The 15,529-nt window shown below is 52.6% G+C and overlaps 1 protein-coding gene across 1 annotated transcript in view; it reads left to right on the forward strand.

Moving 5' to 3' along the window:
- Tspan11 (tetraspanin 11) overlaps positions 1–15,320 on the forward strand; it is a 66,909-nt gene extending 51,589 nt beyond the window's left edge. The window contains exons 4-8 of the mRNA XM_005365277.3: positions 1,401–1,475; positions 2,229–2,333; positions 4,562–4,720; positions 5,022–5,108; positions 11,111–15,320. Coding sequence (XP_005365334.1) covers positions 1,401–1,475; positions 2,229–2,333; positions 4,562–4,720; positions 5,022–5,108; positions 11,111–11,170 — 486 coding nt within the window. The 3' untranslated portion in view covers positions 11,171–15,320. The remainder of the gene's footprint in view (positions 1–1,400; positions 1,476–2,228; positions 2,334–4,561; positions 4,721–5,021; positions 5,109–11,110) is intronic.
- Positions 15,321–15,529: the final 209 nt, after the last annotated feature.

Below are 15,529 nucleotides of genomic sequence, written 5' to 3' on the forward strand. Positions count from 1 at the left end.
TCTCTCTCTCTCTCTCTCTCTCTCTCTCTCTCTCTCTCTCTCTCTCTCTCCTTTCACTCTGTTCTCTCTACCTTCTCCTCTGTTCCTTGTCCCTTTGGTGCCTGTGGTCTGTTTTCCCTCTATGTCCCCATCCCTCTCCCAGACCACATGGGCCTGACCTATTGGCACCCACAAGGCTCCCGAGTGCTGCTTACAGTTCACAGCCAGGTGAGGGCCAGGATGGAAGTGCACATCTGTATGCTTTGAAGCTCAGGGCTCAGGGCTGGCACCGAGAAACCTGGGAGAGGCAGATATGGCGAGAGCAGCCAAAAGCCCTGGGAAAAGCTCTGAAGGATGGGAAGTAGGTAAGAGGAATGCAGAACAACATCAAGCCAAAAGGGCAGACATATTAGAGAGGAACACTGGGGCTGAAAGAGATGACTCAAATCACCATCCAGGGACTTTGCCTTCTCCAGGGTCTTAGCTCCTGGGCCCAGTCTGATGTGGAATTCCCCTCTATATGCTGTGAATACCATTGGTTAATAAAGAAACTGGCTTGGCCTGATAGGGTAGAACAGAGCTAGGTGGGAAAAACTAAACTGAATGCCAGGAGAAAGAAGGGTAGAGTCAGAGAGAAGCCACGGAGCCATTGCCGGAGACAGACATGCTGAAACTTTGCTGGTAGGCCATGACCTTGCAGTGATACACAGATTAATGGAGATGGGTTAAATTAATATGTAAGAGTTAGCAAATAAGAAGCTAGAGCTAATAGGCCAAGCAGCAATTTAAATAATATAGTTTCTGTGTGATTATTTGGGGAGTCTTGGCGACTGAGAAACAAACAAGCGGCCTCCTTACAACACCAATCTAGCTCTCCTTTCCAGCCACCAGGGTGTTTGCTGTTGTCTAAACTCAAATGCTCTTCTGTTGCTCTTCTCCTGCCTGGAGCATGCTTCTCCCCTTCTCTGCCTGGCAGGTGCCTCTGTATCCCTGTCAGAGAGGTGCCACAGGTGCCACCACCTCCCCAAAGCCTACTCTGCCTCCCCGCCACATTAGGAGCCTCTGGGGTTACCCCACAGAAACACCGACAACACAGTGCTCTGATAACTTCATATTGGCCCCCCACACACACACACAAGCCAGTAGTATCTTATCCACAGGGCCTGGCATTTGGCATCCACCCAATGTCTACTCAAGCCTGGGTGATAGTTGGATTCTTGGGCTGTCTGTAGACCAGAGCAGAGGAGTGAGTGGTAGCCAGCAGGGGCTGTCATGTCCAGAATGTGGATTTTAAAAAAAGAGGAGGATTGGGGCGATAGGAGTCCTGGCAGGTATCACCGTCACCTCCCACTTCTTTGCCGAGGCTTTTGTTACAGGGGAGCGCTGGTTCCCAGGATGACCGTTCCTCTTCTTGCTCCTAGTATTTCTGCCTGTTGCTGGCCATCTTCCTCGTGGAGCTGGTGGCAGGGGTCCTGGCACATGTGTACTACCAGAGGGTAAGTACAAGGCCCTGTTGAGGTTTTCAGATGGTGCCTGAGGGAGTCGCAGCAAGATGCTGGGGTTCGTGCTGGCCTAGCGTCTGAGGCAGAGGTCTAGATAGGTAGTCCCATTTCCTGGGCTGGTAATCTTCTGCACCCATTTCTTGTCCCATTCGGTAGATCGCTCTGCCTCTGTTGGTACTGCTGGATTCCATGGGGGAGCCTGGTTGAGAGTCTCTCAGGGAGGCTAGTTCATTCTTCTCCCTCCAGGGATCCCTAAACAAGGAACCCACTTGCTAAGACAGCCATTGAGAAGGGATCAGAAAGGGACACATACAGACTCACCAATTGTAAGGACTGGAGCAGGCCCTGCCTGCTTCAGCGGGTGAGAGTCAGAATCAGTCTCTCTCTTCCCATGCTTACAGCTTCCGGTTCAGGATTTGAAGGCAAGAACAGGGTCGCATTGGGCTGGAATAGACAGGGAGTCCCAATAAGCCGCTCCTTTGAAGCCAACGTGCACACTGTTGCCCAGGGTCCCAAGTGCCCACATAAGCGAACCTCATCTTGTAATCAAAGTTCAAATCCACAGCAAGTTGAAGGCAAACTCCCATGGGACACAGCATGAGCGGTGACATCTTCAGCCCCTGTCAGCTCTGCCCTTCACACCTTGCCTTCATGTCCGCTGACAACACTGAGAATTCGAAGACATCTGAGTCCTAGAGGAAGGTGGGGGGTGGGTGTCTGCTGACACGCTTCTTGTCCCGTCCTCAGCTGAGTGAGGAGCTGAAGCAGCACCTGAACAGCACCCTGACTGAACGCTACGGGCAGCCAAGGGCCGCAGAGATCACAGCCTCGGTGGACCGGCTGCAGCAGGATGTAAGCCTCACAGAGAGATGCAGGTTTACACCTTGCCTCTGTCTCTCCCAGTCTGTGGGACCCCAGGACAACTGACTCACCCTCTCTGATCTCCTGTCGCACATCCCTAACTGAGCTGTACAGTGGTGGGATGCAGTGATGGTGATCGCCTTTAGATGTGACACCCTGGAAAGTACTCAATGAGCCCTGGCTTCCCCCGTACCCCCTTTCCACTCTGTCCAAACCCCATCCCTGCTGCCTTCCGGTTTAGATCTACTGGGGCAGATAGTTGCCCTCATCTCCTGTCTATGAACCAATTTTATTCTTCCTTGGAGAGATGGACCTAAGGCTCCAGTGTTCTCTGCCAGGCCACCATGGCCCAGAGCAGGGAAGAATTTTCTGATTGTGAGCCATTGAACAGCCCATGAGGGACAAAACAAAGTCTTGTTTGCAAGACACAGAAGATCCCAGAGAAAACAGCTAGGGTCATGTGTATATACATAGGTACACATGAAATATGCAGTCATGTCCCCGTGTGCTTAACCCAGTAGCTGGGACAGGGCCACCCACGCTGTTGGTCACCTGTGCAAGCAGCATGTACCTACTGAGTCCCACATGTAAGGAGCCATGTGAGACAAAGGGTAGGGAAGGAACCTTGGCTGGGGTCTCATTCATGGGACCGCAGACAATAGGTTACACCAGGCAGCTTTCCCCAGGCACCTCAGCTTAGACAGTAGAGGAGGTAGGGTCAGAGGAGGGAGGGCGTGGTTTGCTTAAGTGGGAGGGAGGCAAACAGGCAAAGGTAAAGCCTGCCACTGACCATGGCGTCAACGTGTGTAACACAGGCCTCTCCTGAGCTGGGGTAGTTAGTGTCCCAGCTCAGCACTGAGCCTGAGACAGTGGTGGATCAGAGCTAGGACCACATCTGGGCCACATGTGTGTAAATGACACGTGTGTACATAGACCATTCCTCACACAATGACACACGATGACACACGATGACACACAATGACACACTGCTGGCTCTGTGCAAATGCTGAGTGCTATCCAAGGACGTGCTCTGATCATCCTTACACACCCCCACCGCAGAGGTTATTTTCCCCATTTTATAAGCGCTTGGGGCACCAGCACAGAGAGAGAGAGAGAGAGAGAGAGAGAGAGAGAGAGAGAGAGAGAGAGAACGTACAACTGCATGTGACTTTAAGCACAGCCCTCCCCAGTGTCTGCTCTGTGTGTGCTGTCATTGGCTGTGGTCATGCTCTTGTCACGCTGTTATATTATGTGTGTGCTCTGGGCATGATATGTCGTGGTCATGCTCTCTATGCTGTAGCTGTTACATTGTGCACATGTTCTGCCTCAGCTGTCATGTCCTGCCTGTGCTCCAGTCTCGTTGTTATGGTGAGCGTGTTCTACAGATGCTCTCTCATGTTGTGAGCCTGTTTAGCGTGCACAGTGATGTGCAGGCTCCCTGTGCACACTTACAGGTGTTTGCTGACCCCAGACAAACTGCTTCCCCTGCCTCCACTGTGCCCCTCTCAAGGAAAGTCAATGGCAAGCTAAGAGCCAGATCCTCAGCCTCACTCCTGGCATGGAGGTGACTAACGTTTGAATCGAATGTCTCTGCCCCTGTACCCAAGAGACAGGCTCAGTGCAGCTGTGCCATGCTCCTGGGCACGGTCGTAGGATCTCAGTGCCATGACTTACAGAGGGGAGGAGTGGCCAGCATCTGTTCTTAGACTCACTCTGAATGTAGTAAAATGCAGGCCTGCTGGGCTATACTTGGCACTCACATCAGTCTCTGTGGTCAGTGCTGACCTGGCCTCTGGGACACCCTCCACGCCCCTCTAGTCTGGGAGTTCTGAACTTCAACACCCAAATGGGGATCCTGAAACCTCTGGCAAGTTAGATCCCTGTCCCCAAGTCCTACCTCCTAAATGACCAGGGAACATCGCCCTTGGGATCCCCTCCTCCCGCTCTGGACCCTGGCTGTACACCCTAATGGCACCCAACTTCACAACTGTGAAAGCCCCACATCTGTCTGCCCTTCAATCTCACAGATAATCCCTACCCCTAGAATACTTGGCTCCAGGGAGCTAACAGGTGTCCTGCAGAGAAAGGTCCCAGACAGACCCTATCCTTCTCCAAGGGGACAGGGAAATCCCAGAGGAGAACCTGAATACCGGTCCTGGACCACAGGGTTGGGAGCACCACACAGACCCCCCCACCCCAGCTTCATCTCCTCCTCTCAGTTCAGATGCTGTGGCAGCAACAGCTCAGCCGACTGGCAGCACAGTACATACATCTTGTCCCAGGAAGCCCAGGGGCGCCGGGTTCCCGACAGCTGCTGCAAAACTGTGGTGGCGCACTGCGGCCAGAGGGCCCACCCCTCCAACATCTACAAGGTGGAGGTAAGTGCAGAGGTCATCCAGAGGTTAGGGGAGGACCCCCAGAAAGTCCATCTCAGTAGGCAGGTGTGGGAAAGTAAAAATCCAAGCTTTGGCCTGAGATCACAGAGCCTGGGGGCACTCTGAGTTCTGACAGAGGACTAAGAACTAACATGGAAGTCTCAGACACCATGGTTCTCAAAACAGCCAGGAGAAATTCCAAGGCTGGCATCCCCCAGTCTCAGCAGCACACAGGATGACAGTCATTCATTTCCCCCTGCCTGTTGCTGGGCTAAGGCCTGAGTAACCCACCTCCACCTTGCAGGGAGGCTGCATGGCGAAGCTGGAGCAGTTCCTGGCTGACCACCTGCTGCTCATGGGCGCAGTGGGCATTGGGGTGGCCTGTCTTCAGGTAAGTAGAGCAGGGGATGTCTCCCTTCAGCTGAGGTCTCAGACCCAAGTCTCGGGGGAAGTAGCTGACATCTTGCTCATGGCCTGCCCTACCCTTGTCCCCTTCCTTCCCCTTGGCGACCAAGGATGAATCACTCTGTCGGTCTCATTCCCCAGAGAGTCCTGAACAACTTGACCTGAGTGTGGGATCAGGTATGAAGCATGTGCCCTGTATGCTCAGCACAGCCTGCTGAGTTTGTGAACGTCTATGACTGGCTGCATGTGTCTGTGCGGACATGATATAGGGTGTGTACACGTGTGTGCTTAAGTTGCCTGTGCACATATGCATGCATGTACCTGACATCATTCCATGTGTGTACATGTTACTTCCAGGAAGATACGCCCATCTCCCTGAGGATGGGCAAAGCTACACTCTACCCTCAATGCCTCTCCCTACATCCCCTCCTCTAACCTCCATCCAAGAAATGAGCATCAGTCCCCTCCTTTGCTCCAATCAAGGGACTGCTATTGGTTGTTTTTTACTCTTTTGGCTCTTTTGGGGGCCCTCCACCCAGTTCCCAAATAAATCACACAAAGGATTATTCTTACAAATGCCCAGCCTTAGCTTGGTGTGTTGCTAGCCAGCTTTTCTTAACTTAAATTATCCTATCTTTTGCCTCTGGGCTTTTACCTTTCTCTATTTCTGTATATCTTTCTTTTCTGCTTACTCCATGGCTTGCTGTGAAGCTGGGTGGCTGGTCCTTGAAATCCTCCTCCTCTTGCTCCTAGATTAGATCTCTTTTTTCAGATTTCTCCTATTTAATCTCTCTGCCTGCCAGCCCCGCCTATCCTTTCTCCTGACTTGCTATTGGCCGTTCAGCTCTTTATTAGACCAATCAGGTGTTTTAGACAGGCAAAGAAACACAGCTTCACAGAGTTAAACAAAGGCAACATAGAAGAATGCAACACATCTTTGTATCATTAAACAAATATTCCAGAACATAAACAAATGTAGCACATCCTAAAATAATATTGTACAAGAAGGGGCCTTAGGAGAGGCGCCGGGAGAGAATCCTCAGGCTGAGCAGGCACAGAAAGCACTTCCTCCCTCATGTATGTATACTGCTTCCTTCCAATGGTGGGAGCTGTGTGGAGGCTGCCCTTCTAGAAGGACCTAGGCATCCTGCTGCTCTGCCCTGCACCTCCCACCCGAGTGCTATAAAGTGGCATCCCAAGAAGGGAAGCGGCTGAACCACCAGACACTGGGGGCCCAGTCTGGCTCTGGCTCAGTGTGGCCTTGAGTCACAGCTTACCTTCTTTGTCTTTCAACTTCAGCTGCAAAATGAGACTCATTTCCTCATTCTCATGTTGCCGACATAAGAGCCAGGGATGCACAGAAGAGCACACGGCCCACACAGGGTGCCTGGCGCACACTTGCCTCTGTAGATAGGTGTGAGCTGGCTTTATCTGATTTTCTGCAGTCTCAGAGCCTTTGTCCTAATGCATTCTCATTCCAGACCCAAGCCAGGTGGACAGAGCATGCTCCACACTTCCTGGATCAGAGAACTGAGACCCAAAAACACTATATACAGGTCTCCCACCTAAACCTGCAGCCACAGCTCCCAGCTTTGGCCCTTGGCTTTCCCAAGTGTGTCACCCCACAGAGCCTGTGGGAAAGAAATGCATGGGATGTTAATGTCACCTGGCTTGAGGAGACTCGCTGCTTAGGGCTGTCTCCGGACCATGTGTCACTCCCCTTCCAGGGGGACTGGAGGGCCAGCTGCCACCTCACGTGCTGGGAAGAAACTCCCCAGCCTCTCAGAGGAGGACCTTCTTGGTTCTGCTGATGAGCAGCACCGCATGACCTAGGATAAGTTATTTCATCTCTGAGGCTCAGTGGTCCATAAAATGAAACTGCCGCTGACTCCTGTGGTAGTCGGTCATGCATCCAAACCGTGGGCCTTGTTGCCAAGCAGATGCAGGTGCCCATAAAAGATGCTCATAGCTTTTATTTCCACACAGGTCCATTATCTCTCAAAAACTCCCCCACTGACTCCTTGGCCTCCTTGCTGCTAGACTAGGGGGCCCAGGGACACTACATAGCTCTTGCATTTCCCTTGTACTGAACACAGAGTTGCTGCTGGGACCAGGCAGGGGTTACCCATCACTCCAGCTTCTGGCTCACTGGGGTTCCCTGTCATACAGGTTTTTAAGGGACTTCCCTAGAAAGACACTGACCAGGCCTGGTCCACCTCTGTCCATGTCTTCCTGGCCTCTGTCTGCAGAAACTATAGCCAAGGGTAATCAACTGAGGACCAGGGACAGGGCAACAAATGCTTAGAGCTCAAAGTCAGAGCAGTTCAGTGCTGCTGTGTAAGTCTAATGTCTAAGCGCCAGGCCACTGGGCAGGCAATATTCCTGCAGGTATGACACCTCCCCCTGCTATGACTCTGCATCTCACCCCTTGCCCAGGTTTCTCACTTGTGAGAGAAGCTGAGGCGGTAATGGCCAAACCTCGGTTAGAGTGCCCTCTACTGGCCGGATATGGACATTAATCTACCCAGTCTTCCAGGCAACCTAGAGAAAGGGCCCAAATCAGCCCTTCTTCGCCAGAAGAGTAGTGTTTCTTCCAGACAGAGCAGACACCATGTCCCTACACACATGCACACGAACATACACGCACACATGCACACACACACACACACACACACACACACACACACACACACACACACACACACACAAGCACCAAGGTCAGGATATCATCCGGAAATGGTGTCCCTTGGTTTTCTTATCACTAGGATAGAGAGACTGGACAATTTTTTAAAAAGCAGCCATCAGTGGGCATTGTTACCTAGGAGACTGGTCTGTCAGGCACAGAAGGCAGGAGCTGCTGGCATTGAAACAGCCCACCACTCCCTGCTCTCATGACCCTGAAGTACATGTACGGTTTCTTCTACAGGGTGGACTCTGCTTCTCTGTCCCATCCCTTAGCAACCTTATGCTTCTATGGTCCAGAGATTCTGGTAAAGTTCCCAGCTCACTGACCAGCCTCCTTATACAGATGCTCTGTGAACTCTGGAAACTAGGCAAGAGTACAAGGCTGTCACTCTAATCTCAACCAGGTGTCTGGTGGCCTGTCCATCACTGCCTCCTGGACATGTAAGCCAAGATGTACATCTCGGGAAAATGATGTACTTACACTGTGGCATGTGTGCTCAGGAGAAATTATCACCTTGGCCACATTGTAGAACCCCCTCAGCATATTTTGAACCCACCCAAGATCCGGGGCTATGCTCCAATATATGTACATCCAATGACCAAGGTGGCCCCCAGATCTCAGTATATCTTCCAACTTCCTCAGATTTCAGGGACTCTAAAGAAGATAGCTGAAGCTAGAGACAAGGTGTGGAGGAGTTCAGAGGTGGGAGAAGAAAGTCACATGGAGACTTTCCCTGGGAATCTTAGCGGCAGGGTGGGAACTGTGGGTAGCATTTACAAAAAGGCCCACCGGAAGCCTCTGAATGCAGATGGGATGGCCCAGCGGTGGCCTTCACAGAGGGCTGTCTCGAGGACCGCAAGCTGGAACAGGAGCTGAGTGGCAGGGGTGCTAGACGGAGGAGCCCCCCCCCCCTCAGAGAGGTTGTCCTCTGGGCACACACTGGCCCCTCTGACTAGCATTTTTGGGCTTGTCATAGCCTCGCCATGGGACTCCATACACTGCAGGTCCTGTCAGGTCATCAAACGTGTGCTCGCCCAGGCCAGAGAGGGCTGCTGGGCCCGTCTTATTCATCTACATTGAATATGACTAACTAGTGGAGAGATGGAAAGTCGCTCACTGAAGATCACACAGCCACTGTGGCAGAGCCCGCCAGGCTTCCCTCCTATTCCTGGTGCTCTTTCTTCTCCACCAGCTTCCTCTCTTGTGGGTGGCTTTCCACTGTGGCATAATCTTAGAAAGCAATTTATAGAATATTCTAACTGGGAAACTTGAAAAAGGTTATAGTAGCCCAGGAATCTTTGGGGGCTGTCCTTGCATACAGAGGAGGCACCTCCCTGTTAAAAAAACCCACGTGCTGCCAAGTACTGTTCCGAGCAGCTCCCCAAGGGAGCCCTATGTCCTGCGCAAGTGGAGTTGGTAGCAGGAGCCAAACTCAGGAGATAGGCTACCCTTGGCTACGTTTCGCTCTCGCCAGGAACTTCTCTGTTGTTTCATGCTACCATGCTGGCTGCTTGGACCATCCATGCTGGCTTCTCTGTGACCTCTGTCAAAAGGAGGAACTGGTACTCATTAGGGACCTAGTGGGCTACTGGCCTTTACCCTGTGCACTTCAGGGCAGATGTGTATGCACACATGACTGTGTGTGCATGTGTGTGTGTGCGTGTGTGTGTATATCACATTGTACAGTTCAGGGTGAGGAATGTGTGCGTGTATGCATGCATGTGTGGACCTGTGCACACATTAACAAGTGTATCCTTCCACAGAGTTCAGGGTGAAGTATGTAGGCACATGCATCTTTGCATGGACATGTTTTGATGAGAGTGCCTACCCCCATGCACTTGCTATAACTGTTGAAGGATCCATCTCGAATACATGATGCAGGGCAGAGAGTTCAGCTCCTACAAGACCATCTAGAGTTAATTGCATGCTGAGCAGAAGTGGATACATACAGCCTACAACACACATAGACCAGATCAAGAGGTTCCTCCCGCCTGCCCCTTTGTGTGCGTGAGAAAGACCCGGAGATCCCATGGGGAAAGCACCCAACCATGAGATGGAGACAGGAACGTGCCACAACCCCTGGGCGCATGTCTGTGGATCACTGTGCCTGTGCCTGCTTAAAGCTGGTGGAGGGGAGATAACCTCTTAAGTCGCCTGTGGGCTTCTGAGCCTGAGTCCCCAGGTGGATTAGCCCGACTCTTAGCACTGAGGCTAAACCGGAAAGCAGCATGTATAACCTCAGCTATTGACCCTGCTGGGCCTGTGGCCAGAGAGTGGGGAGCAAAGTGAAGAGATAAACCTGTCCTTGATGACCAGAAGATAACCTGACAAACAGACAACTGTCTCAGCCTATGCTCATCTTCATGGGTCTAGTCCTACTCTGGCTGGAGCTCCACTGGTACCCAGGCCTGCACAGCCAAGGCCAGGTCTGTAGAATAAGCCAAGGAAAGACAGGATAATCCCCTACATAGAGACACTCGCTTTCAACCCTGTGCCACGTGACCATTGTGAGACTGCGACTCAGGGCTCCTGTCCTACACACAGAATGGAGACCAAGTAACTACACTGTCACCATCAGGATCAGGATGACAGCAATGGGGCACCTTGTTCTGACACAACCCATCTCCTTGTCTTCAAGACATCCCTGGGTGGGAAGGAGGAGAGGGGGAAGGGGCAGCTTCAGGGGTGGGAGAGCAAAGAGCATGGGGTGGAGAATACAGGTCCTCTGTAATCTGGGAATGGGAACCAAATGGGAAACTGGGCAGGTGGGACCCTCTGTGTCCTTGTTCAGCCCGTGGGCCCAGTAGGGGTACTGGAAGGCAAGATGCCAGAGTCCGCCACGCTCACTCATAGGAACCCTGAGTGCTTCTCCCGGAATTGTGGAGGGCTTTGGTTTGGTTCTGGAGCAGGAAGCAGAGATGCTGTGGACAGCTCTGGTGTGAGTGGGAACATCATCACAGAAGAACCAGATGAGCAGAGCTGTCTAGAGAGAACCTCTGAGTCCACAGGTCAGTAGCCCAGACCACCAGGTGGGTTCTGGGAAGGACAGCAGCCTCTGCACCTGGACCCAGACCCACAGGGTTGAAATGTGTCGTGTAACCAGGCTCGTGATTCAAGCCCATTCTAGCACAGAAGTCAGAGCTTTTCCTGGCCACCTCTCCTGGGGTCCTGTGAGAAAAGCAGACCCTACCAGATGGGTAGGGTCCGAAGGGGTGTAGATCACTCCAGTGTGAGCAACCGATTCCCAGCACTCAGTGTACGGGGTTCTCACGCCTTTGCTCTCTGTTCTCTCCATCTGGCAGATCTGCGGGATGGTTCTCACCTGCTGCTTACACCGAAGGCTCCAGCAACACTTTTACTAAAGGATGCCCCAGTAGCCTGCTGACTGCCCCACACGAGGGCCCACATCCCCACATCCTGAACCAGGCCTGCAAAGTCAGCAGTTGGGTCATGGACTCCCTGGACCCTATGCAGAGCCCACCAGCTGCCTGTGGTTGTGGCTCCTGGGATTCCCGCTGGGGCAGGGACCTCGGCTCACTCCTCCATTTCCAAGCACTCATTCACTGCCAGAATCTTTGGCAGGGGATGGTTCTGGCAAGAGGCTGCCGGAGCCCTTTGCCAGGCACGGATCCCTATGGACTCCAGGAGGGCCAGAGCTCAGCTCCCTCTGCACTATCTCAATGCCTGAGTCTGGACTAGAAGGATGGCAGATGTGTCTTCCCAAGACTCCTGCAGGGCTTGGTGTGTGATTCTCTCAGAGAAAAGCACCACTTCAGGCAGACTGGGCTAGCTCACCCCTCCCAAAACTTAGCTGGTTTTGGATCTTCCCACCAGTAACCGGCCATGCCTTTCCTGTAGGGCCTTGGACAGGGGTCATCTAAGATAGGGCAGCTAAAGGCCAGGCTGTTGAGCCACCAGGACAGGGCACTTAAAGAGGCAGGTTGGTTACAGCTGGGTGTGCGGCATCACGAGCCCCAGCCCCCAGTGGCATGTCCTCTTCACAGCATTGACTCCCAGAATATCAGGTTTAAGATGTTAGTGAATTAAAGCTCTTCTCTAGTGGTCCACACCTCGGGCTGTTAAGTCAAGGCTGCCGAGGAGAGGAAGCTGTGGGGGAAAAGGTACTCTGCCTGCACCCCATTTCCTGGTGCCTTCATGACCCCATTTCTCTTCCACTGTGTTCTCTGCTTCCTTCTCCACTATTCCGGAGTAACACGGCTCTCTCCTCTTCTCTCTCTAGTCATTGGACGAAATAGAGACTATTCAGGAAGAACTCCCTGCATGTTAAAGTAGACAGAAAGAAAATCCTAGAAAAATCAAAAGTTGGGAGTAGATATCAACTACTCCCATAGGGAGTATAGCATAGGGTACAGACCATTGGGGATCCCCCCTTCATTGATTATTGCTTGGGCAGTTTTGTACACCAGGACTCCAAACCAGCCTCAGCTCCACATGGGGCTTGCGCACCTCTCCACAATGAACAAGTTGGCATCTCGTTAACCAAAAGCACTTACGACTTGCCTTCTATCTGACCCAGTTCTTACCACTGTGCACCCAGATCCTGCCGAGCTGGGTCCATTGTTGCAGGGAGATGAGCTCCCAGTTGTACATGAGGGAACTAAGGGCCACTGGCTGCAGCCCCAACATAGGTCTAAAATTCCATTCTCAGGGCAGGAAGTAGTTGCATCAACAGAGGGAACATCAGGCTCTCGTTGGGTCAGCCTCTTCCACTCTGGGATGCTCCGGGGGGCTACGCAGAGCCCAGGTTGGTTTATGTCACCTGCCTGAAGGGCCCTAGGTTGCCTGTACAAACTCAGAAGAAGAAAAAAAAAGACACTCCCAAAAATCCTAGACTACGTTATGGCCAAGAGAAAAATCTTAGCTACCCTCCACCTTCCCAGATTCTTGCAGCTATTTGAAGACTCACTTTGATCTCCAAGCTTATAGACCTATAAGACTCATATAGAGGGGATTAAACAAAAGGTGTAGGGTCCAAACCACATTCCTCCTGAAGAGGCACCGAGGGAAGTGGTAATATACAAAGGGATACTGTGGCCTCAGCATCTGCTTTGGTAGCCCCCCCCCCTTAGTTCTCAGGCAGATGAGGACAGAGGTGACAAGTGGGGACCATTGTACAGCCTCGATGCAGAGGTAGCCCAGGAGAACATAGCTCATTGGCCCTGGTCAGAGTGCAGAGTGAGTGGACAGCCCCAAATGTGACCTCCTTGATCACAACAGCCTTGGCGACAAGATGGGGTTAGAGGCCATAAAGCACACAGTAGGCCAGGTTTAGTGCAGAATCTGTAGTGAGGTGTGCCCGTCAGATCGATGCTCAGGATATTTCTTCCTATTTATCCTGAGGGACAGGTCCCTATTCAGAGGTTGTCACTCTGAGTTCCTACCTATAAAATGTCCTCCTCAGTCTTGAGTCAGCACAGACATCGTGGGTCCCACACCAGGCCCTGAACTTGGCACAGCTGAAGCCATCATACCCTCACCCTGAGCGTGAGTTGCCTTTGCCTCAGCTCAAAGTGGCTCCCTCAAACACAGTATGCCCCCAAACTCCCCAGGTGGCCAGTGTTTGGGGAATGAGGGTGAACCTTAGTCTATGATAAGGAGATAAGGACTCTATGTGCGTTTTGTCCCTTGCCCTCCCCAGCACTGTACCCCTCACCTCCCATGGCACTTCTGGCATGGCTTTGGGGATGGTCACTGAGGATCTGCACATCTCCTTCAATGTCATCCACAGTGACACCAATGGAGTGTGCTATAGCCCCCATTCTCCAGATAAAGAAGCTAAGACTCGGTCAAGTTGAACACCAGTGGTGATGGCTCTTGTCAGGGCACCAGCCAGGTGGACCCAAAGAAAGTAGAGCTGGGAGCCCCTCCCCCCAGCACCGGCTGTCAGGTTGGCATTTGAGAACAGTGTCCTAGGGTGGTATGGCCAAATAGTGGCAGCCTCAACGCCTCCTCGGTTGGATGGACCCATCCATCGTGTCCCATGTCAGCAGCTTTTTGCATTCCCAGCTGAAGTAGACACCTATCTCGTTTTGCAATGACAAGGTCCTATCAGGAATCTAAGAAGGCCAGAGCTCCTAAGTATGATCCAGGCCACACTCAGAGGCAGGAGAGGGGTGAGAGCAGGGACTATCTTTAGTGCTCAGCCTCCGTGTGGATGGGAACCACACCACGTGAAGCTCACTGGCCGGAATGTGAAATGTCTCTCTGTGTCCCATAAGGAGGTCAGGAGAGAACCCCAGATTGTATCCACTCCTAGAGCCACCCCAGGTGTGGAGATACCCTGCTTGGTGATGCTGAGCCTCTCCCTCAGGCAGACCCTCTCTCTCTTCTTGCCCCCTCCCCTATATTAAACATTTGTTATTTCTGGGCTCTGGAGTGGACACAAGGTGACTTCTGTCTTGAGCCCTCTCACCCCTCTCAGGGTCATAGAGGTTCATATCCGAAAGGCTCTGGCTGTCTGGAGGATGTGCAGCAGCAGGCCAGTGTGATGAGCCACTGGGAGCTCAGAATCCGCCACTCTGAACAGCTTCCAGGGTTTTGAAGTCAAGGGAATGAATGGACCAATTAGAACCCTACCAGCTTTGAAAATGCCCTCTGCTTATTGGCTTTTCAGGGCTGGGGCAAAGGGGCAAGAGAAGGGAGGGCAGCCAAAGCTGTTCAGAAGGAACGTAGACATCTTGTGACTTCCGGGTGGCAGTTGGGCCATCGGTGACCAGTGTGGCATGTCTTACACTTGCTCTCCCCTCAGCACCTCCAGGGGAGCCTTCAGAACAACAGATTACCTCTCCATAGTTGCTCTAAGGAAGGCCAGAGCCAACAGCTGGCATGTCTGCTAAGTTCCCAGGTGGTGATGCCACGGCCTGGCAACCACACCAACCCACAGTGTGGACCACACGAGGACATGGCTACCTTCAGATGTCAGAACCCTCAAGGGGCAAAAGTCACTCAGGTCATCTGACCTGAGTCACACATGGAGCTGCTTGAGACTGTTCCCACTAGGTCCACAAGGAGGGTGAGATGACACCAACCACTGAGTGGTTTCCAACCAGCCAAGCACATGCCTCTCGACAGAGCCTGCTTGGCACTCCTGCCCCTTCCGAGCCCAGATGCCTGGGCCTTCTTCCTGGAAAGGGGGCCCTTATACTCCAAGATCCCAGCTTCTTCTCTGTGCCGTAGGGTGGCCCTGCTGTGCCCCTGTCACTCTGACATGTCTAGCCGGAAATCAAGGCTCCCTCATCCTTCCCCTCCTGCTTACACACCTGTGAAACCTGCTCCTTCCCTATGCCAGTACTGACGGAAATTCCAGGGACCCCATTGTCAGGAGGCCAGATGGGTTCCTGGATCTAGCTGGCCCATGGATGTGAGACATCAGATACCCTACAAAGGCAGAAACTGCCTTACGCTACTGCTTACAGCGAAACTCCAGATGTGAGATGCACCTCTCCACTGACCTCAACATAAGCTCAGTGCCTTGTGCTAACGGACCCGATAATAAAGGACTTGTACCAGAGTGCCTTCTGCTGACTTGGTGTTGCAGGGAGACCCCGGGTCCTCTGTCCACCAACTGCATTGCATCCCCACGGGAGCTTCTGTGTTGGCCATGGCTTCCCTCCAGTGCCTGCTGACCACAGCCATCAGAAGTCTGCTGCCCCTCACCCCCTCATTCATCATCTCATGGCTCACTTGTCTGGAAGGATCTC

The sequence above is a fragment of the Microtus ochrogaster genome, unplaced genomic scaffold, assembly GCF_000317375.1.
Source record: "Microtus ochrogaster isolate Prairie Vole_2 unplaced genomic scaffold, MicOch1.0 UNK1, whole genome shotgun sequence".
In the NCBI taxonomy this organism is placed as follows: domain Eukaryota; kingdom Metazoa; phylum Chordata; class Mammalia; order Rodentia; family Cricetidae; genus Microtus; species Microtus ochrogaster.